Source organism: Populus euphratica, unplaced genomic scaffold (assembly GCF_000495115.2).
Source record: "Populus euphratica unplaced genomic scaffold, PopEup_1.0 scaffold19.1, whole genome shotgun sequence".
NCBI lineage: Eukaryota > Viridiplantae > Streptophyta > Magnoliopsida > Malpighiales > Salicaceae > Populus > Populus euphratica.
This window is the reverse complement of record NW_011499853.1, coordinates 2,827,326-2,849,158: the sequence shown is the minus strand read 5'-3', so window position 1 is coordinate 2,849,158 and position 21,833 is coordinate 2,827,326. Positions and strand designations below refer to the sequence as shown.

Here is a 21,833-nt window from a genome sequence, read left to right as displayed (position 1 = left end):
TACTTGCTCCCCAGCTCCCCAAGTTCGCTTCCTTAAAGGGGAGGAAATCCATTTGGATAGATAAAAAGTTCGTAATTCGGTTATAGCCTCTTAAAGTTTTCTGGACAAAAATCTACCTTCCTCCCCTTGAAGAGATGGGTAACTGACCATTTAGGACGAAGTTAGATAGCTGGAATCGTGGCATTTATCCATAGTCATCGTTATTGATCTCTCTCTTTGTTCCTTTTCTGATCACCAGGTGAATGTTGTCATATCTTAAAGGTTGATGTTATGGTTTATATACCCCACTGGGCCAGGCTCCTTTCAGATGTTCGTAATTAAGAAATACAACGAAGAAAAAAACGTGAAATCGTGTGAGATCTATAACACAAGGAGTTAGAAGCTTCTTTCAGCTTGTGCTTGTCCTAAAATCTGGTGGAAGACAAATGCGCAGCAGGCATCAATCACAGTTTGGCTATGATGGCAAGGATCTAACAAATGTGATCAAGAATGACTCAGTGAACTATTTGGCTATTTTACAACGGACATCCAATGCATAACATCTATGTACATTATTTCAAGTTAGACAGTAAGTACTGCAATACAAGAGAGTAAAAGGGTATTACTGATAATTCACAACATAAAAGATACTGACATAGCAATATCCGAAAGCATAGGTAGGAGATCTAATACTCCAATCGACAACAATCTCAAACCAATTGAGGGACTAACAACCTAATACATTTTTAATTATTCACAAAACTCACTCATGGATCTTGAGATTTCCATGGAATTCCATTACACTATACTGTTGAACATGGCTGGTCGTTATGCCAGTTTCTCACTTTAAGAAGCAGATGCACAGCAATCCCACACAAAAAGCCAAGTGCTGCACTTGAACCCGTTATTGAAACCGCAGTGCATATAAGCATCACAAAGGCTTCCTCCTTCGTATTCATGTCTCTTGAGGCCATAGCCAACTCAATTCCAGCAAACAATAGCAACACCCCCAAGACTCCAACAGGGAATTGGTTCAAAACCATCACTAAAGAACTTCCTAAAACCAAACCCAAAACCAATTTGGCTGCTCCAAGTAGTGCCACACAACCTCCACTCCTACCTCCAAACTTGTACTGCCCAGCCAGTCCTCCTGCACCATGGCAACATGGCATGGCACCAAACCAACATCCCACTAAATTCATCAGCCCTACAGACACTGAAACCGAGGATGCCGAGAAATCCTTTCCTGGAAACAGATCAGATGACAAGTTGCATACAGCAATAACAGAATTTAGTACTGATAGAGGGAGCTGAGGAATTGTACCCTTGGCAAACCCTTCTTTCCAAGCACGCTTAGAAATTTTCACAGCCTGAATAGAAGATGGCCCAAACTTAAAATCATGCACCACTCCAGGCCTTCTTATAAATGCCAAAATCACACCCAACAAGAAAACCATAAAAGCAGAAGGAAGTGAGGCCACCATTTGCCTCAGCCCCCTATCCCTAGGCCTTTCTCTACCACCCAAATTAATGTCATCACCCTCTCTTTCACTACCCTCCTCACCAGCACCGTTAACAACAATAATTAAAAAAGCACAAACAATAGCCAGAACCAGACCATCTAACCCTAACCAGTGCCTATCACCACCAGACTTTGACTTAGAAAAATCTTGTACTTTCCTGATATACTTCACAGCAGACATGGCAAATGATAACCCTTGTGACAGCTGAATTCCCCTAACAACAGACAATGGAATCAACTTATAAACAAGCTGCATCAAACCTGTAACACCTAAAAGGAACAAAATCCCACCAGTACATATTCCTGCTGCCATGATTTCGGGCACACCAAATTCTGCACTATTTGATATAGCCACAGCAGCTATCGATTTCATTGGCTGGACTGGCATTGGCACACCATAGATTGCCCCAGTAACCATGTTGTATATGCCAGTGAATATTAATGTTGTCCCTAAATTAAGGTGAACGGATAATGTTAAGGCCAGTACTATTGGTATGTACGTACCTAGATCCCCCATGGCACCATTAAGTTCTGCCCATTTGGATCGAAAGACAAGGTTGTCTCTCACTTTGTGGACTATATTTGATGGAAATCTTGATCTGGGTGCTTGAGTTGGTGTATCACGAAGAGGTATTTGGTAACTCGGGGACTCCATTGTTGTTTCTTGTGTACTTGCGAGGTTTCTGTATTGAAATCTGGCTTTTCGTTTTGATATTGGTTAATGGCTATAAAGCAATTGCATTATTTGATTTTGACCCTCTGTAGCCTTCGGTTACAATCACGAGTAACCAGGGTTGTTTAAAAAAATTGAAAAACTGATTAAATCGAGAAAATTTAAAAAAAAATTGAAAAAACCAAACAAAAAAAAATTGATTAAAAAAAATTGGAAAAACCAAACAAAAAAAAATTGATTAAACCGATTAAAATTTTGAAAAAACCAGTCGGTTCGGTTCGGTTTCGATTTTATAACCAAAAAACCGAAAAACCGAACCGAACCGAACCGAAACCGGAAAAAAACCGAGCCAAAACCGAGAAAATCGAGCCAAAACCGAGAAAAACCGAGCCAAACCGATTTGAACTGGTTTTTCCCTTAAAAAACCAAACCGAACCGAACCGAAACCTGTCAGTTTGACCCGGATTCGGTTTAGTTTCGGGTTTTTTTTTCCCGGTTTGGTTACTATTTTTGATAAAAACTGAACTGAACTGAAAATGAACACCCCTACGAGTAACAGTAGAGAGAACAATATATTTAATTGAAAAGGACAGAAATAAGAATATAAAAATATATTTGCTTTTAGAATAATTTTAAAGGTAATTTGTTTTTACTTTTCAAAATATAAAAAGGCTAAATGATAAATTTATTAAAATAATATTTTTTTATTTGTAAAATAATTTTATAAAAATATTAATTTCAAAATTATTTTGTTAATAAATGTTAGGATATAACTGTTATTATTATAATGTTAAAATTCAACTCGAGGATTAATCTAGAACAAAACCCAAGTTACCACTTGAGGATAGAATCACATGTTGAAATGATTCAAGTTAATATAAAAATAAAAATAGTTATTATTATAATTGAAAAACATGACTCGGGAGTCAACTTGAAGTAAAGCCTAGGTTATTAGTAGGGTTAATCATTGAATCATATTAACATAAAAATAAAAATAATTATTATCATAGTTTTTATAGTCAACTTGAAAGTCAGTCTAGGATAAAATTTGAGTCACGTGTCAAAAGAATTAACATAAAATAAAATAGTTATTATCATAGTTTTAGAAATTGATTCAGGGATCAACCTAGAACAAGACCCAAATCACGAATTAAGAAGGTCAACTCGGCGAATCCAATTTTTTTTAAAAAAATTCATTATAACAAACTTGTCTTGACCAATTTTTTTTCCAAAATAATTAATAAGTTTTTGACATGTGTTTTATTTCGGGTTGACTTAGATTTTTAACTTGGTTAGGTCAAGTCAATATTTCTTCTATTTTTTATTAAACTCAGACCGATTCAGATCCCAAGTTAACCCATCAAGTCAATCTTAATTTTATAACTAAGATTGTTATAATATTATTAATTTTAATACTCAATATAAAATAAAGTAAAAAAAATCTAATTATTTTTTTAAATATGTAAGTTTAATAACAATACATATTAAAGATAAAATAGATTTTATTATATTTTATTATGTCTTATCCATTATAACCAAATATGATATAGAGACATTCATTTTATTTTATACATTACTACCAAATAAAATTTTATCTTTATTTTTTTTTATCTTATCTTCTTTGTATCTATTTCTTTATCATTATATTTTCAATCACAGAGAAATATTTTTTACAATTAATAGGAGGTCTAGGAGGTCCAAATATATATATATATATATATATATATATATATATATCATCTATCATGCATTTAAATATATCAATTTCTTTATAAAATATTTATGATTGTCACATAACAGGCTCGCCCCCCCCCCCCCCCCCACCACCCCAAAACCCACACACACATATATAACATCAAATTGTATTTATATTACTTGTGTGTTTAGTATTGTAGTACAAAGTATTTTTTAATTAAAAATACATTAAAATAATATTTTTTAAATTTTGATTTTTGACATCAACACATCAAAACCTTTTAAAAAAGCTTAATCTGATCTTTTCTAGGTGAAAATAAACTAAAATCACTTGAAAAATAAGTTATAACACAAAACTAAACACATCTATTTGGTTTAATTTGTATTTATCATAATTGTGAAAATCTACCAAATGGTTAACCCAAGATAAAGCTCGGATAACAAGTTTGGAGGATTTATCCAAAAAAATACTTTTTAAATGATCAAGATAATATTGTTTTGACAAGAAAAATATTAATGGGTTAAGGACGGTTTTGTCTAAGTCAATCAAGTTTTTTTTTTCTTTAACCAAGAACAGTCCAGACCCTAAGTCGATTGGGTTATGGGCTGGCTGAGTTGTGAGTTGGCTCACCGGGAAAATCATGGTTTTACAATAGTGGTCCTTGTACTACATTGATCATTACTAGTTTATTTCTCCGCATTGCGCTACAAGATGGAACATTTTGTTTTTCCAATATAAAAAAGGTGTTGTCATTGTTAAAATTTATATGTATATTCAATAAAAAAATAAATAATTATATATTCTAATAAATAATAATAAATATATTTACCATAACCAATGATCAAGTTGGAAAGATAAGAAACACATGTTATTTCTTAGAAAAAATAGGTTGAATATTTGTTTTAGTTTGAAATTAGATCAGTAAAGTTGTAATTGGTTTAAATCAATAAAATAAGATTTTATTTTTTCAAATCAAGCACCCATTTAAAAAACAAAAAGAAAAAAAGAAAACGAAAAGAAAAAGGCCAAGTGATGTTGGGCTTGGCAAGCCAAACCCACACATCTGACCTATTTTGAGAAAGGCACGTGCGCGAGCCAACAAAGGTAAGCTGGCACTTCCATATCTTTAATTTTTTTAATTTGAAAATGAGGTGGGTGATATGTCATCTAGCCCAATAATATTTGAAAAGTAATAAAGCCAGGCAATGAGTTACCTACTTTCTTCTGATTTCAGCAATAATGATGGATGGAAAATCAAGGTTTATGGTTTTTTGATCTAAAAACTTGTTTTTTGATCTAAAAACTTGTTTTTTAATCTATTTTTTTTTATCAAAAACACCCGTAAAACATTCTTTATACCTTGATAAACCCATATATGACTTCGAATCAATCCACAAACCCAAGATCAACCCATAATAATAATAAAAAATTGAACTTAGATCTATCATTTTAGTTGATGAGAAAGGCCAAAAAACATCTAGGTGAGACTCTCCTCATAGAATGAAACTCATTAATAACAATATCGATTATTTTTACGGGCTGAATCGGTGTTAATCGGGACTTTCTCTCTTTACCGTTAGAATTTGGTGATTTTTCTTCTATTTTTTCAAACTAAACACTAAGATTTAAGAAAAATAAAATTTTTCATCACAATTGAAAATTTAAAATACTGAGGGAATATAAATGATAATTTAAAAAGTAAAAGGAGCAAAGTGATTTTTTAACTGTAATAGTAAGTAACTCGAGATTTTAACCAGATTAACCTATTTATTTTTCTTTAACACAAATCAATTTATACCTTGGATTAGTTAAATCTTGAATTGATCCAATAAGCTAGGTCGGGTATTGTTATCCTTATACATATTATTTTAACTATTATATTTTATTAGCTTAATATGTTGCTCGATTAAACAAATAACAAACTACGGTTATTTTTAGACATGTGATAACAAAGTTGAATATTAAAATAGTCGTGATTTATTTATTATTTAACTGAGATATATTGAGCTAAGAAAATATAATATAGTTAATAAACATAATAAATCAAAAAAATAATAAATGAATAGATTAAATCAAATTAATATAGTAAAAGAATAATTTGATAAATTATAAAAAAGAAATCAAATGGATATACAATGTCCGAGTCATGGATAATAACCCGATCTCAAAACATCTCAAAATGCTCGCTGCTAAAGAAACGTTCACTAAAGCAAGCTGCTTTCAAGGGAATTAGTGATTCTTTATCAATAATATTTTTTTAAAGTATTTTAAATTTGAAAATATATTAAAATCTATTTTTTCAATTTGTTTTTAAAATTTTTAATATTAAAACGTAAAAATCATTGAAAAATATTAAAAAATATATTAATTTAATATTTTTTAAAGGTAAAGATATTCTTTAAAACAATTGAAAATACAATATCATTCAAGCACTGAATTGACTACATGGATGGATTGCCAAAGTGGAACAGAAATGTCAACTCAAGGCATGTTCTTCCTTCTATGTCACAAATTATTGAAGAAGTCGACTTGAGTCACGGGAAGCACAGTCGACTCCAATTTTTTGTTTAAGTATCACAATGATGGTATTTTGACTAAAAATATAATTAGTTAAGAGCTTGTTTTGACCAGGTTATTAGATAACAAGATTTTTATTTTTTTAATTTGAATTAATTTAAATTTTACTCTAAATATTACAACAGTATCCGTGTAATATTCTAATTATTATATTTTCTTAGCTTAGTACGTGAACAAGATGCTCTGATCTCACTACGAAAGTAAAGTTCGTTAAAAGCAAGCCGCCTTCGAGGAAATTAATTTTTTTTTCAAGGAAATTAAATTGATTAGACGGGTGTTCCTCAAGGAGTTCCATCAATGTCAGAAAAAGAGGAGGTCCTGGCTGGGGAGGGTTTTATCTGCGAGAACGAATCAACCAGGTTTCATACTGGATAGATGTTTGGAGGCTGCGCTTCTGTGATTTTTTCAAGCAGGCATTAAATATATTAAAAATTATGGAAGATATCATCAATTTTACTTTCATATTATTTTTATATCTATTTTATTAATAAACTATTATTCTATTTTTTAATTAAAATATTTTGTTAGAATCATTTAGCAAAAATGATGTCCTTTTCTGGTATAATTTGGATGGAATTATAGATTAAAAGCCTTTAGACTATATGAAATTCCTTAATTAATTTTTTAAAATTAATATAAAACCTCAAGTACTAAATTAGAGTATTCAAGTATTCGTTATAGATAAACAAGCAGTCAATCAAAAAATTTAATCTAGCTAAACGGTCAATCAATTTATACATAATTTCAATTTTAACTTAGAAGAATTTTTAGAATTATTTATATTTTTTTTGAATCATTTTGAATATATACATAATAAAGTATGTGCATTTATTTTAATTTTATACTATTAAAATGAGATATAAGATTTACATAAATCACTAAAATTAATATTTATTTTCTAAATCTTCACTATGCTTCCTTCTTTAACTTCCTTTTGATTTATTCATAAAACCATTCATTTTTGTTGGTATAATGTTTGCATACAGATGTTTAAAACGAAACATATTATTAATTTAAATTATATATATACACACACACACACACATAAATAAATATAAATGAATGACCTAGGATCAGCATCCTAGGATCAAGATAGCTTAATGAGTTAATTTCAGATTTGACTAAACTAAATCAAGACTTAGACTGGTTTGAGATTAGAATAAAATAAAAAAAGATTAACGCGATCTAAATCAATTAAAACTCGTATTAACTGATCGATCTGTGTAAAATAATTTATTATAAATTTTGTTAATTTTTTAAATATTTTTTTATTAAAATAATATCATTTTAATTATTTTAAAAAATTAAATTAATTCATACTAACCTTTCAGCTTATGATCTGAATATTATCCCGCAGTTTTAAAACTATAGGAGCTGTAATACAGATCAGTTCCATCAAACCAAGTGTAACCAAAATCTCATAGCCCCCAGCCTCCAGCGTTGATGGCAGCTCGACCAGCATCTTATGAGATCATTTATGCATTTGGGCAGACTCCCTTTTGCAAATCTTCGAAACCATGTGCTGTGTTGCTTTCAAATCCAGCATGCTAGCTAGATGGGAATACGAAGTAAATACCAACGAATTCGCAGCATTCTAGCTAAGTTACCTCTTTTTCTCCTTTTCCTATTTTTCAATTTGATTCTAATTCTATGTCAGGGGACACAAGATCATTGTCACGTCATCATTTTTCTAATATTTGTCGCTAGAGTACAATGTTAGATGAAGAAATAAGAGTCTGTAAGCTCGGCCGTGCACTGTGTAAAAAAAAATTATATTTATTGATTCTTTCTGTGAAAACAATTGTTAGTTATTCTTAATTTATTTTCATACTTAGTGTCATTTATCAGCTTAATCAATAGAGGTCCATCGTGGAAGGTTTATAATCGCTTTTAATTTACTGTGGAGGGTTTAATTTGGAACAATATATTATAGAGGGAACAATTTGACTAGAGGTGAAAACAAGAGGAGGAGACAAGGAGGGAAGATGCCTTTAAGTCACCACTAGCGGCATATTTCTCTCACTTTTTAACGGCCAATCAAGATGCAAAAGGTTGCTGTTCCATTTCCTGTATTTGACTTTCTTTACAATTCAGCTTACTCTTATAGCCCTATAAAATAGCACATTAGAGATGATCACTGCAGCCTTGCAATTACAAACAATGGAGTCCTCCGCCAACCAAATACCTCTTCAAGACATCCAAGCTCAAGCACCCGGATCAAGGTTTCTATCGAATGTAGTCGACAAAGTGAGAGACAACCTTGTCTTTCGATCCAAAATATGGGCAGAGCTTAATGGTGCCATGGGGGATTTAGGTACGTACATACCAATAGTACTGGCCTTAACATTATCCGTTGATCTTAATTTAGGGACAACATTAATATTCACTGGCATATACAACATGGTTACTGGGGCAATCTATGGTGTGCCAATGCCAGTCCAGCCAATGAAATCGATAGCTGCTGTGGCTATATCAAATAGTGCAGAATTTGGTGTGCCCGAAATCATGGCAGCAGGAATATGTACTGGTGGGATTTTGTTACTTTTAGGTGTCACGGGTTTGATGCAGCTTGTTTATAAGCTAATCCCACTACCCGTTGTTAGAGGAATTCAGCTTTCACAAGGGTTATCTTTTGCCATGACTGCGGTCAAGTATATCAGGAAAGTACAAGATTTTTCCAAGTCAAAGTCTGGTGGTGATAGGCATTGGTTAGGTGTAGATGGTTTGGTTCTGGCTATTGTTTGTGCGTGTTTTGTTATTGTTGTTAATGGTGCTGGTGAGGAGGGTAGGGAAACAGATGGCGATGGCATTAATTTGGATGGTAGAGAAAGGCCTAAGAGGAGGGGACCGAGGCAGATTGTAGCCTCACTTCCTTCTGCTTTTATGGTTTTCTTGTTGGGTGTGATTTTGGCATTTATAAGAAGGCCTGGAGTGGTGAAGGGTTTTAAGTTTGGACCATCTTCAATTGAAGTTGTGAAGATTTCTAAGCATGCTTGGAAAGAAGGGTTTATCAAGGGTACAATCCCCCAGCTCCCTCTATCAGTTCTAAATTCTGTTATTGCTGTGTGCAAGTTGTCATCCGATCTGTTTCCGCAAAAGGATTTCTCGGCCTCCTCCGTTTCGGTATCTGTAGGACTGATGAACATAGTGGGGTGTTGGTTCGGCGCCATGCCATGCTGCCATGGTGCAGGTGGACTGGCTGGGCAGTACAAGTTTGGCGGCAGGAGTGGAGGGTGTGTGGCACTTCTCGGGGCAGCAAAAATGCTACTGGGTTTGGTTTTGGGTAGTTCTTTAGTGATGGTTTTGAACCAATTTCCAGTTGGGGTTTTGGGGGTGTTGCTGTTATTTGCAGGAATTGAGTTGGCTTTGGCTTCAAGGGACATGAACACAAAGGAGGAATCCTTTGTGATGCTTATATGCGCTGCGGTTTCACTGGTGGGTTCAAGCGCATCACTTGGCTTTGTTTGTGGAATGATTGCGCATGTGCTTCTTCATTTGAGAAACTGGCGAAAAGAGCAGCCATGTCCTGCTGTATAGATGCTTGCAATTCAGTGTTTCAGACTGCAGTTTTCATACTGTACTATCGTCCCTAATTTGAAACGCTCTTGTTCGTGCCTGAACTGAAGAACCTCTTGGAGCAGGCAACTGGTTAGAATCTTTCATTAAGTTCAGTGCCTCCATTGAAAAGGGTGACGATATTCTCTTCTCCATCCTCCAGTTTTAATATATTGATATCAAATTGTAATGCGCAGCAGGCAGTAGCTTATAATCTAAAATTATGCAGATTTGACATATCTTTACGAGTCAGATGATCCTCCCTCCCACCTTCAATGGTTCGCTCTCTTCTTTGATATTGAACATTACCGGAAACAAATCCAAAATACCTTTCAAAGTTACCAACATTATATATATATTAAAAAACCACTTGAATAAGAAAATATGAGAGGATGCAATGATGTCATTGAATGAGAAAATATGAGAGGATGCAATGATGTCATTTCCACAATACACCCTCTTTTAGTTATTGTTACTGGCACACTTGCCCCTGCCTACCTGTAATGATGCTAGCTAGTGCATTGATACCTAATTATTGAGTTTTATAATTTATATAAATTTATTTTTTATTTTATAGTGTTATTCAAGCCTTATAATTTATATTTTATAAGTTAATTTAGATTAATTTAGTTTATTTTTTAAATAATTTTTTAATTTTAGTTTTTAATATCAAGTTAATTAATAATTATATTTAATAATTTTTTATTTATTTTTTTATAGATGTATCATAAAATTATGAACTAAGAAATAGATTTGATATGTTAATGAGTTGATTCACCTGGAAATGTGATTGCAGTTATTTTATAAAGTAATTTTTATTTAAAAATACATCACAATAATTTTTTAAATTTTTAAAAAATTATTTTTAATATCATCTCATCAAAATAATTTAAAAAACAAAAAATAATATTAATTTAAAGTAAATAAAAAATAAAAAATTTAAATTATTTAAAAACTACTTTTAAAATATAAAAACAATCAGGTGAATTTGTTATCTTGAATTTTTTAAATTCAATTATATTTTTATTTATTATTTGGGTTATCTTTAAACTTATAAAGTCAACCAAATCATATTAAATAAATTTTTATATAATTTAAATCTTTATTATTAAAAACATATTAACAATAATTGATTTTTGTTTTTTTTACATCTAAAAGAATTTGATTCAACTATACTACGGATAATATTATAGTTCAGGATGAAATTTTCAAGGAGAGGAGTTAAATAATCATATTCAGTTATCTTAGCAGCATTGATGGCAAACAAAAATGTGCATAAACAAATAAATTTTTTAATTATTTTTTGAATAAATGATTCAATTTATTTTTATATAATTGGTTAAGTCTTTGATATGCTTTTATATTTCTAAATATATTTATTATATTCTTATAAAATAGTCAATTTTTTTAAGTTTTTCTATCCAAATTGATATGATTATAATTGTTATACTGAAAATATCCTGGAATTATATAAGAATATAATTTCAATTATTACTTATTTTAATAAACTATAGCAAGACTAGTAGTTTCAATCCTTAGGATACAGGATAATGATTACCAATGGGTCTTTTTCGAGATGGTGACTAGAGAAAGTTTTCACTTTCATTAGCCAATGATAATATGTCATCAATGGCATTAAAGCCACTATATAAGATATTTGATTCGGGCTGATTTTTTTTTTCAATCAAAAAATTAAATATATAGGTATTTATTATATGTTTTTTATATAAATAATATTATATATAAATTAAAAAAATTATATATACATCGATTAAATAAATTGATAATTATTTATATCATTAAATAAAAAAAATCATTAATAATAATTAAATATATATGTATAAAAGTTAAAATACATATATAAATCAAAATATTTAATATCATAATATATTAATTTACCTAATTATATTCGATACATTTGTTTATTAAAATTATTTTTTTAACCAAATAATAATAGAAAAAATATACATATAAAATTATAGAAAAAAAAATATATCACAAAGTTTCACTTATGAGAAATATTATTTAAGAATAAATATTTTTCATCTTTAAAAATAAATTTTAATTATATAAAACATAAAAAATATAAATGAATTAGAATAATTGCTTCAAAAATTAAATACATATAAAAATAATTTTTTAAAAATTACTATTTTAAAAGAGCTAAATATAAAAACTAAAAAATCAAAGGAAATGAGCATTAATTTCAATATAAATTAAAAGGTTATTTAAAATAATATTTAAAAATAATATAATATTTTTTCAAATAAACAAAATTAAAAAATAAAAAGAAGTCAGGCAATTAAAAACCAATTTAGAAAGGACATTTCAAAAAAAAATCAACCGAGGCGGAAGAATTCAAGACACCGTATTGTCTAGTATTTTTTAAATTCCAATCATCATGGAAGTTGAAAAAATAAAGTCTATGCTTTTTCATCTCAAATTCTTTTAATCTAAATTTTATTTAAAATATCTAGAAAATAACCTAAATATATTAAAAACCTATAAATATCCTTAAAAAAAAACAAAAAACACATACAAAAATCTAAAATCAACCTAAAAAACTGTAGATATAGTTTTTAAGATAATTTTAAAATGAAAAAACATATAAATTGAACTCCTTTCATTAAATAGAATATTTTGATACTAAAATAATTGTTTTAATAGTTGAAATCAGTGTCAACATTGATTTTTATTTTTTATTATCAAAATTGATATTTTCTCTTTTTTTCTTAAATTAAGAATTAGAAAATAAAATTAAAAAATCAATGAAGGATTAAACATGTATGACTTGTAAAGTTTGAGAATTAAAGTAAATTTTTTATAATAATTTTGAAAGTATCACCCATTATGATGTTTTTTTTTAAATTTATTTTTATTTTTTATCTTTCAATTATCTTCTTAATTAACAAATTTGATTCAATTGTTTTTTAATTATGTCCAAAAAAATCAATTGCAGAAAATAAAAATTTAATGATCAAAATAAAAATTTTGAATGATAAGTCCAGGATAATTAGTGCACATGTGTACGGTATTTATACCGCTGCATTTAGAGTTTTTGTAATTTGTCCCTTTACAGTCTTTTTTTCCAAACAAGTGCAAAGCGTAAGCACGGAGGAAAAAAAATACCATCAACAAACAGAAAAGGTATGTCGCTGCCATATGCTCATGTTTCAATTCAATGTTTTGTTTAGAAACACGACTGTATTTTCTAAGTTTTTAAAAATTTATTATTATTTTTTAGATATTTTAATATATTGATGTAAAAATTAATTTTTAAAAAATAAAAATATATATTGTTTTAATATATTTTTAATTAAAAAACTTTAAAAAATAATAGCTGCAAAATTTTAAAACATTCTTTGAATTAAATGGACACTGGCCTCATTAATTCAATGAATTAATCTATCTTTCAATTAAAATTTATTTTAAAAAAAAATTGAAATAATAAAATTTTGAACTAATATAAATTAATTCATCAAATTTATAATTAATTTATAAATCATGTTATTGATAGATGAAAACTAATAACTTATCATATTTTTATAATATAAAACAATAATATATGTTTTTATTTACCTCACACCATGATACTTTTATCACAAAGTTTTGATTGGAATATATTTAGGAATACAATGAAAATCATATTTTTTAAAAATTTAAATTTTTTATTAAAAATTAATGTTTTTATATTTTAAATCATTTTAATAAAATAATTTTAAAAAATAAAAATATATCATTTTAATATATTTTAATATAAAAATATTTTAAAAAATAAGCACGAACCAAATCTAAAATAATCTAAATAGATGAGATTGTTGCCGAGATAAAACAAAACAAAACAAGTATTTGAAGTCGTCGCGAGCCTGACGTATAGACGACTCGTCTTTCGTCGTCTTCCTTTTTTTTTTTTTGATGGCTACATGAACATGCCATGCATCCGAGTGAACATCATGTCGTTTGCTGACATCTTGTTCAATCATTTCAAAAGCTTTCACCTGTACAGAGTACAAACACTAATAGAGAGAGAGAGATTCAGAGGAGGGGGAGCTCCTGGAATTGTAAGGAAAACCAAGGCTTTGAGAGGTAATTTGCTTTACTATCTCACTTCCTCTTCCAATTCTGCTTTCTGGGTCTTTCAAGTGCCTCTTTTTAGTGCTTCTTTTATCTTAAAGCAATGGACTTTATCCATTTGCAGAGACATAATAGATTAACAGTGAGCTAAAGCTTAGTTTCATCTCAAGCTTTAAAAAGAGCATGAAGGGCCATGAACCGAAGGTGATTTTGACTACACCTTTGTTTTTTCTGTGTTTGTTTTCACTCTAATTCTCATTTGTTGATTTGTATCTTGTTTATTCAATGAAAATAGTGTACTTAACTCCATGCACGTGTAATCTTAATCCTTCATTAGACTGCTTATGGAATCTGATAATGATTCTTGCTTTTGTAGTGGGGTTGTGCCCTTCTTGTTGCCTTTGATCAATGAAATAACTTATTTTATAGAAAAAAGAAGAAAAATAAATATTTTTCATTGCAAAGTGTTTATGAGAATGTGAAAGAAAAGGGTTGTACAGTGTGTATTGATCCTTGAATTGGATTTACTGCAACGTAATGTGTTTTTTTTTTACTTTTTTTGGGGGTCTTAAATTGACAGATGCCAAGAATGGAGGACATTCTTAGTCTTCCAGTACAAGATCCTCCTTGTGCAGAGTTTTCTGCTGCTCATATAAAGTGGGTGAAAGTAGAAGGTGGTCGACAAGGTGGCGATGATATTGCCCTAATCCCTTTTGCTAGAGTAGATGATTTTGTAAAAGGAGAATCTTCAAATGCAGAATGTCCTGCTAGCTTTCGAATTGAGTCTAGAAGGAAGAGATCTGAAGGGAGCATCAGCAAACCAAGGGTCGATGGCTATCTTGAATATACACTGTATGTTCATAAATTCATGCAGTGCTATACAAGGCACCTTCTTCTTTTTTGGGTTTTATGACGAATGAATTATGAACGCCAGTGTGTAAATGATTGTTCTTGGTTTTTGTTCTCTGAAATGTGCTCTCTGCCAAGAGCTCCTTAAAGGACAGCTTTTTTTGTCTATTTTAAAGGTGAATGTTTTGCAAAATGAATGTTTATTTACCACTAAATGGAGAAACATTCAAAGAGAATATTTTAAATGATAAAAGTTAATTATGTCACCGGGACTTGATGCATGTCTTGAAGATCCCTTGTAGTTTAATCCAAGTAATGCATTATGAAAGTTATCTTTCAGATATTGGTGTTCATATGGTCCTGAAGATTATCGAGATAGTGAGTCCACTATGGGGGATGGTTCTCATACCAAACCTGCGACTGGGAAGGGAAGCAGACCCGGGAGGCGTCACATGATGAGAGGTTGCCTTTGCCATTTCACTGTAAAACGCCTATACACTCGCCCCTTCCTTGCTCTTATCATATATAATCAGAGAAAACATGTAGATAAAACAGGGGCCCCATGTCATGGGATACTTGATGTGGATGCTGTGGGGACAAGAGCTATGTATGCTCCAAGGATTTCAGAAGAATTGCGCCAGAAAGTGATGTCTTTGCTATATATTGGAATATCTTTGGACAATATAATCCAGCATCATGCAGAGGTGGTGCAGGGGCATGGTGGCCCCCTCAACCGAGATGATTTGCTCACTCGGAATGATGTTCGCAACATGGAGAGGAATGTTCGTAATTCATCTTACAAATTGCATGCAGATGATGAATCCAGTGTAAAGATGTGGGTGCAGCGCCACCAGAAGCATGTTTTTTTCTTCCAAGATATGTCAAGCACAGAACCTTTTATTCTGGGGATACAGACAGATTGGCAGCTGCAGCAGATGATCCGTTATGGACATAGTGGTTCGATAGCTTCTCATTCTACATTTGGCTTGAAGAAACTTAAGGTAATTTGTTCATTTAAGAACTCTTTGATTCTTCAGGTCATGTGTGAAGCCACTGGCATGCAAAAATTTCAGGATTCAGAAACTTTCTTCGTAAATATTGGTGGTTGACAGATTTTAGTATCAAATATCTTATGATTGCAAAAATTTGAGTCATTCTACGCTTGGGCTTGCAACCAAAATCCAGTCTTGAGAGCAGCGAGTTTATGTAAAAACCCTCAAGCTCTAAGTCTCCAAATTCTTCCTTCCAAGACCACAATTCAAGGAACACAATTGTTCAAGGGCCTTTATTTTATACTTGTGACCTTCAAATTCATCAATATAGTGTGGATTAGATGGACCAAACTTCATGATTATAAATTATTTGGGCTAAAAGTTGAGGAAGAATTGAATTGCTATACTGTGGAACATGAAAAGGTGTTATAGATATTAATTCAATAGCAATTCACATGGTAATTTTCTCCATTGCAGTATCCCCTATGTACTTTACTAGTTTTTGACTCTTCTCAAAATGCAATTCCGGTTGCTTGGATCGTTACCTCCTCATTTGTTACTCAAGATATCCACAAATGGATTGGCTCTTTGGCTGAAAGAATCCGAAGCAAGGACCCGAGATGGAGGCCTAATGCCTTTTTAGTGGATGATCCTTCTTTTGATATTTCTTTCATAAGGTAATTTTTTTTGGCAGGGACTGCCAATTTCTTCTACTTGACCCTAGCTTTCAATGGGGAATCTAAATTCCTTCGTGGTTTTTAATTGCAGAGAGGCCTTCCAATGCCGGTTGCTATTATGTGCCTGGCATGTCCGCCGTGCTTGGATGAGAAGTCTTTTAAAGAAATGCTGCAACATTGATGTTCAGCGAGAGATGTTTAAGCACTTGGGTTGGATTTTGTATTCTACAAGAAGTGGGCCAAATGCTGATAATGCAGTTGAAGAGTTCATGCAAGTATATGTTGACCAGTGTATCTTTATGGATTATTTCAAGAGGAGATGGTTGCCATATATAGGTATATATTTCTTTTATGCATTATTCTACTTGTCTGAGAATAAAAGCCTTCTCCTTGTTTCTTGGAGGAATCTTTATAATGTAATATTTTTTTGCCTTATTATATTTCAACCATCTAATTTCAAATATAAACATGCATTGTTGAAATAGGATATTATTTATTCCCAACTTTGATCTCATAATAATTTCTGTAATGAAATAGGGATTTTCTTTATTTATTCATTTGGTGCTAAAAAATGGTAGGCTGTTACATGTAGAAAAAAGGAATATTGAATATTGTAAAGAAAGATTTTTAACCATGATTGAAATAACAGCTGCATATTGAAGAACAACACAGAGCATTGTTCTTATGCAAGTCTTCCAAATGTAACCCATTATTCATATGACATCTTATGATGTAGTTATTAATAAATTCTAACTTAGTTCACAAATGATATCTAGTTTGACTAAATTTTTCATTATGTATAAGTGGGGATATAACAGAAGAAAAAAGTGGAAGATTTAGAAATAACATTTATAATATTATATGAGCAAACAGCTAGTATACAATGACCTTGATGTAAAACATCAGCTATTAAAATATGCAAATAATGGAGAGGTGATAACTTCTGCATTGATTCATTCTATAACAGCGTCATGTTCAGTGTCATTCAGCTCCTCCATATAGCTACTGAAGATGAAATTAAAAGCCTGTATTATTCATTCAAAGCAATTCATAGCTGTAACTTTTAATAGTAGATGCTTGTTTTAACCTGCCTTCTTGTGTTACAGAGTTGTGGATTAATAGCATCAGGTCTCTCCCTGTAGCCAGTACAGAGCCCCTGGCTGCAATTGAATCCTACCACTTAAGGTTGAAATCCAAGCTTTTCGATCAGCAATATGCTAATTCCTATACAAGAATTGACTGGTTGATCCACACTTTGACAACTGAATTCCACTCCTTATATTGGTTAGATCAATACAGTGCAGAGACTGGGTATTTCACTTATGCAAGGGACAAGTCTTTCTCAACTAATGCTTGGTATCAGGCCCTGCACATCCCTGATGTCGATGTGATATTGGATGAACAAAATCTACAGCTTGCGAAAGTCATCTCCCAGACCGATAGAAGTCTGGCATATACAATTTGGAACCCTGGTTCTGAGTTCGCCCTCTGTGACTGCCCCTGGTCAAGACAGGGAAATCTCTGTAAGCATGTCATCAAGGTAGCAATTTTATGTAAAAATCGACAGGTTGCAAGGCCATTATTGGCATCTCAAGTTTATCGCCAGGCCTTGCTTACCCTTCTGCAGAACCCCCCCGATGATCCTCTGGTTCTTGAGCATGCGATTTTGCGTGTTAGCCGCTTGCAACAGGATATCAAAGGTTTGGAAGACTTGTCTAATAATGGGTTACTCCAGCCATCACCACCTGAAATGAACACTCAAGTAGGAGATAGTCTTCTGCTTTTCCCACACCTTCATTGATTGAGCTACTAGAAAGGTGATAGAGCACTTTTTTTTTTTTTTTTTTCCAGTTTGAAGGCTTTTCCATTTGGCCAAGGTTTTGAATGAGAACATGAAGTTATATCCTTTGATCTGCTGGCAAGCTAACTTCAGAAGTCAGAACTTGCACCAGCTTGCTTTGGCGAGTTCAAAACTTGCATTCATGAAACAAAGGGTTTTTGCCTGTGAAGGTACATTTTATTTCCTTAAATACTAATCATCGAACATTCTTAGTATATTGATTTGATAGCCAGGGAAGAAAAAAAGAAACCGAAAACAATAGGAAAAGAGAAATAGTTATGTTAATTCAGATTTTGTTGAGTTCAGCTGTTGAACCTGTTCATTGTTCAGTCTTGATGAGTTTGGCCCCTGAATAATTCTTTGTTTATGAATTTGTTTGTTTTCCCATCAAGCTAACATTTTTGGTCTCTCTGATTCAGGGAATGTATTATGTGGGATCCATGGTTGCCTGGTTTTAGTGTTGGATATTTACCTGTGAGATGGCAGAAGGTAATAGCTCTACAGGCATATTCATATGATGCATGATGTCTTAGCTTTCGGTCTTGGTAACATTTTTTTGTCCCTCGTCGTTTCTAACTGCATTTGTCTCACAGATAGCCTCTGTTGACGCCCTGTTTCATGGTTTGATATAAGCAAATCTTGCCAGAAAACATCGGTCTTTGTTCATCTCCATTGAAGTGGCCAAGCAAAATAAAGTGGAGTCATCTTTAGCTAGTAAGTTATATGTGTGTGTGTGATTGTAGAGTAATTTTTCTTTTTTATTCTGTATAATCGATAGGTACTAGAAGAAGGAAAATCAAGGGAGATACAAATTCTTCAATAATTAATAAATTGGGTGTTTCTCCCCCTTTTCATTTCAATACATAAAAAATGAACAGGAAATGCTGAACCTTAAGAGACAAATATGGACAAAAGTTTTTAACGTGGATGCCGTTACCAAAGATGTTTCAAAAAAATTATAATCTTTATAGAAGTTGTTTTTCAAAATGTTTTTCGCTTGAAAATACATTAAAATAAAGTTTTTTAAAAGAAATTATTTTTAATATCAGCACATTAAAACAATTCAAAAAATAAGCTAAAAAAAAGTCAAAAACCACAATCCCAATCACCCTCTTAATCTTGAAAACAAATCTAAGGGCTTTCTTAAAGTGAGAAGGTGCTAGATTTTTAGTTGGTATTGTATCATTTGGCTTGAACTACGTTGTGGGTCCAATCAAATTTTTTTAATATAAAAAATATTCTAAGCATTACTAATGATTTTTTCTAGTAGAAAAAAAAAATAAACAATGTAAGAATTGATTCAATATGACTTGATCGTTTTGATGGGTCTAAAAGCAACCCGATGATAGATAAAAACGTAGTTTGATCTAAAATAAATATTTAAGATGAGATTTTTTAATAAACAATAAGATAACAATATATTTGATTGATTTGGGTCAGCTTGGGTTAACTTGTCAATTTGCATACCGAGTCATGAAATCATGATAACCTTATAGAAAGAAAACTAAAACAAATTACAAAGCTTAATTTTCAATAAACTCAATGTTAAAGGATGAAATTGAAAAAAAAATCAATTCAAAAAAATATTTTAAGTCAACTTGGGTTATCCTGTAAAACCTGTGACCTGGGCAATGAGATTGAGATAACTCAATACAAAACAAATTAAAACAAATTATGAAGTTCAATTCTCAATCAATCCAATTGAAAAAAAAATCAATTAAAAAAATACAAAAAACAATTCGAGTCAACCAAGATTAACCTAAGTTATGAAATGGAGATAACCTCATAGAAAAAAGACTAAATTTGATCACGAAGTTTAATTCTCAATCAACTCAATATTGAAGAATGAAATCGAGAAGAAAGAAAAGTCAATTAGAAAAAGAAAAAAAATATTTGAGTCAATCAAATTAACCTGTTAAACCCGTGGTTCAAGTCATATGTTCAAGATAACCTCATAAAAGTAAATTAAAAAAAGTACGAAGCCCAATGCCTAATAAATTAATGTTGAAGAATGGAATTAAAATAAAAATATATATATATTAAAAAGAAGATTTTAAAAATATTATTTCAGTTAATAGTGTAATGTGAGGAGGGGTATGGTAAAACACCCTCCTTCTTTAGTCCTTTAATTTTTTGTTAATGGGATTAATTTTGGGAGAGCACATTCTACTTGCCAAAAAAATGGGTAAGAGTCATGGTATTGTTTTCATGACTGGGCAACTAGGGAACAAGATTTTCTGCTGGTGTAATGCATTAAAATATTAAATGGTTCTTCAAGTGTAATAAGATGGACATAGATGAAGTTACAAGCCATAAGGATCTTATTTCAATATTTCTTAGTATGGATCATTTATTCTTTCAGTCTTTCCTGCTTCAAGATATAAAAAGAAATAATTTTGTTTCTCCAGGAGGTGTTACCCCCAGGATCATGTGCTGATGTGGATAAGAAGTCTAATCTTAGGTGATATCTTTAATTAACTGTTAGTTCAACTGTATATTTTCTCGTGACATGTTGCTTTGTAGGAAGGCCACATGGACTACAAATCTAGTGTACACTTTATTCTCTCTTCAAATTGATCCTTGTAATTTCCAGATTCCTTGAAACAACAAGGTACTTGCAAAAAAGTAACGACAGAATGCAAGTCAGGTTTTTGCAAGGACTTCCTTTGTAGTTTCTCTATTTCACTGCACAAATTATCATTGGAGCAGAACTGTTATCTTATCTGGCAACCGTGTCATTATTTGAAAAACTGCTTTATGTTGGTGCCATGGAGATTTAAAGGTGGTCTAAGATGCTGTGGCTGTAAAGTAAGTCAGGTTATTTCTAGGACTAACTATTTAGTTTCTCCATTTCACTGCACAAATTATCGTTGTAGCATAACTGTTACATTGTCTGGCAACCATGTCATTACTTGAAAAACTGCTTCATGTTGATGTCATGGAAATTTAAGCTGGTCTAAAATGTTGGCTAAAGCTTGCTCAACCGTCAAAGGCCCCTCTTTAGATCAAGAGTTGTGAATGCGAACAGTAGCAACGCGTGACAGTTATTGGATTAGGGCCATTGCTTCTTGTGTTATATTACGTGGGCAGGTGTTTCATTAATTGTCTTGCTAGAACATAGTAAGCATGGAAGACCAGTAGGCAGATTAGAGAGTGAGTTTTTAAAGTTCCCGTGATGAATGTGTTGGCCACAGACGATAGAGACCTTTATCATCTTTCCAGATTTTCATATGAAAAAGGGTTTCACATGTATATCTTGTGATAATTAGATGAAAGGATCTTATCATGGGTAGCTCGATGAGTTATTGGCATGATGTCCACACCTTTAAGCGTTTTAAGCCACAAACCACCAAAAACAATAGGCAACAGTAACCCCAGGGAGATGACGCTGAAATCTTT

The 21,833-nt window shown here is 31.5% G+C and overlaps 3 protein-coding genes across 7 annotated transcripts; 2 read left to right on the top strand and 1 right to left on the bottom strand.

Moving 5' to 3' along the window:
* Positions 1–490: 490 nt before the first annotated feature.
* LOC105122344 (molybdate transporter 1-like) lies at positions 491–2,248 on the bottom strand. Its single transcript, XM_011021406.1, has one exon. The coding sequence runs from the start codon at positions 2,154–2,156 to the stop codon at positions 783–785; it is 1,374 nt and encodes a 457-aa protein (XP_011019708.1). The 5' UTR covers positions 2,157–2,248; the 3' UTR covers positions 491–782.
* A 6,167-nt stretch (positions 2,249–8,415) lies between these two features.
* Positions 8,416–10,168, top strand: LOC105122343 (molybdate transporter 1-like). Its single transcript, XM_011021405.1, has one exon. It carries the CDS (start codon positions 8,578–8,580, stop codon positions 9,982–9,984), a length of 1,407 nt encoding a protein of 468 aa, XP_011019707.1. The 5' UTR covers positions 8,416–8,577; the 3' UTR covers positions 9,985–10,168.
* Positions 10,169–13,933: 3,765 nt separating this feature from the next.
* LOC105122342 (uncharacterized) lies at positions 13,934–21,242 on the top strand. 5 transcript variants are annotated; one of them, XR_841684.1, is made up of 12 exons: positions 13,935–14,088; positions 14,201–14,280; positions 14,657–14,928; positions 15,266–15,926; positions 16,395–16,594; positions 16,686–16,930; positions 17,701–18,294; positions 18,446–18,604; positions 18,854–18,923; positions 19,028–19,084; positions 19,117–19,148; positions 20,843–21,242. XR_841684.1 is itself a non-coding variant. In XM_011021402.1 (7 exons), exons 2-7 carry the CDS (start codon positions 14,260–14,262, stop codon positions 18,393–18,395), a joined length of 2,094 nt encoding a protein of 697 aa, XP_011019704.1. In that variant the 5' UTR covers positions 13,935–14,088; positions 14,201–14,259; the 3' UTR covers positions 18,396–18,439. The 5 variants fall into 5 exon arrangements, 3 of the variants coding, with proteins under 3 accessions (XP_011019705.1, XP_011019704.1, XP_011019706.1); XR_841683.1 differs by having other exon boundaries at positions 13,936–14,088; positions 17,701–18,356; XM_011021402.1 differs by lacking the exons at positions 18,446–18,604; positions 18,854–18,923; positions 19,028–19,084; positions 19,117–19,148; positions 20,843–21,242 and having other exon boundaries at positions 17,701–18,439.
* The last annotated feature ends 591 nt before the right edge of the window (positions 21,243–21,833 follow it).

Excerpts from the sequence above, each read along its gene's own strand:
- LOC105122344 (XM_011021406.1), bottom strand. The coding sequence starts at position 2,156 with ATGGAGTCCCCGAGTTACCAAATACCTCTTCGTGATACACCAACTCAA.
- LOC105122343 (XM_011021405.1), top strand. The coding sequence starts at position 8,578 with ATGATCACTGCAGCCTTGCAATTACAAACAATGGAGTCCTCCGCCAAC.
- LOC105122342 (XM_011021402.1), top strand. The coding sequence starts at position 14,260 with ATGAAGGGCCATGAACCGAAG. Across the intron at positions 14,281-14,656 it reads TGAAGGGCCATGAACCGAAG|ATGCCAAGAATGGAGGACAT; the intron begins GTGATTTTGACT and ends TTAAATTGACAG. Across the intron at positions 15,927-16,394 it reads TTGGCTTGAAGAAACTTAAG|TATCCCCTATGTACTTTACT; the intron begins GTAATTTGTTCA and ends TCTCCATTGCAG.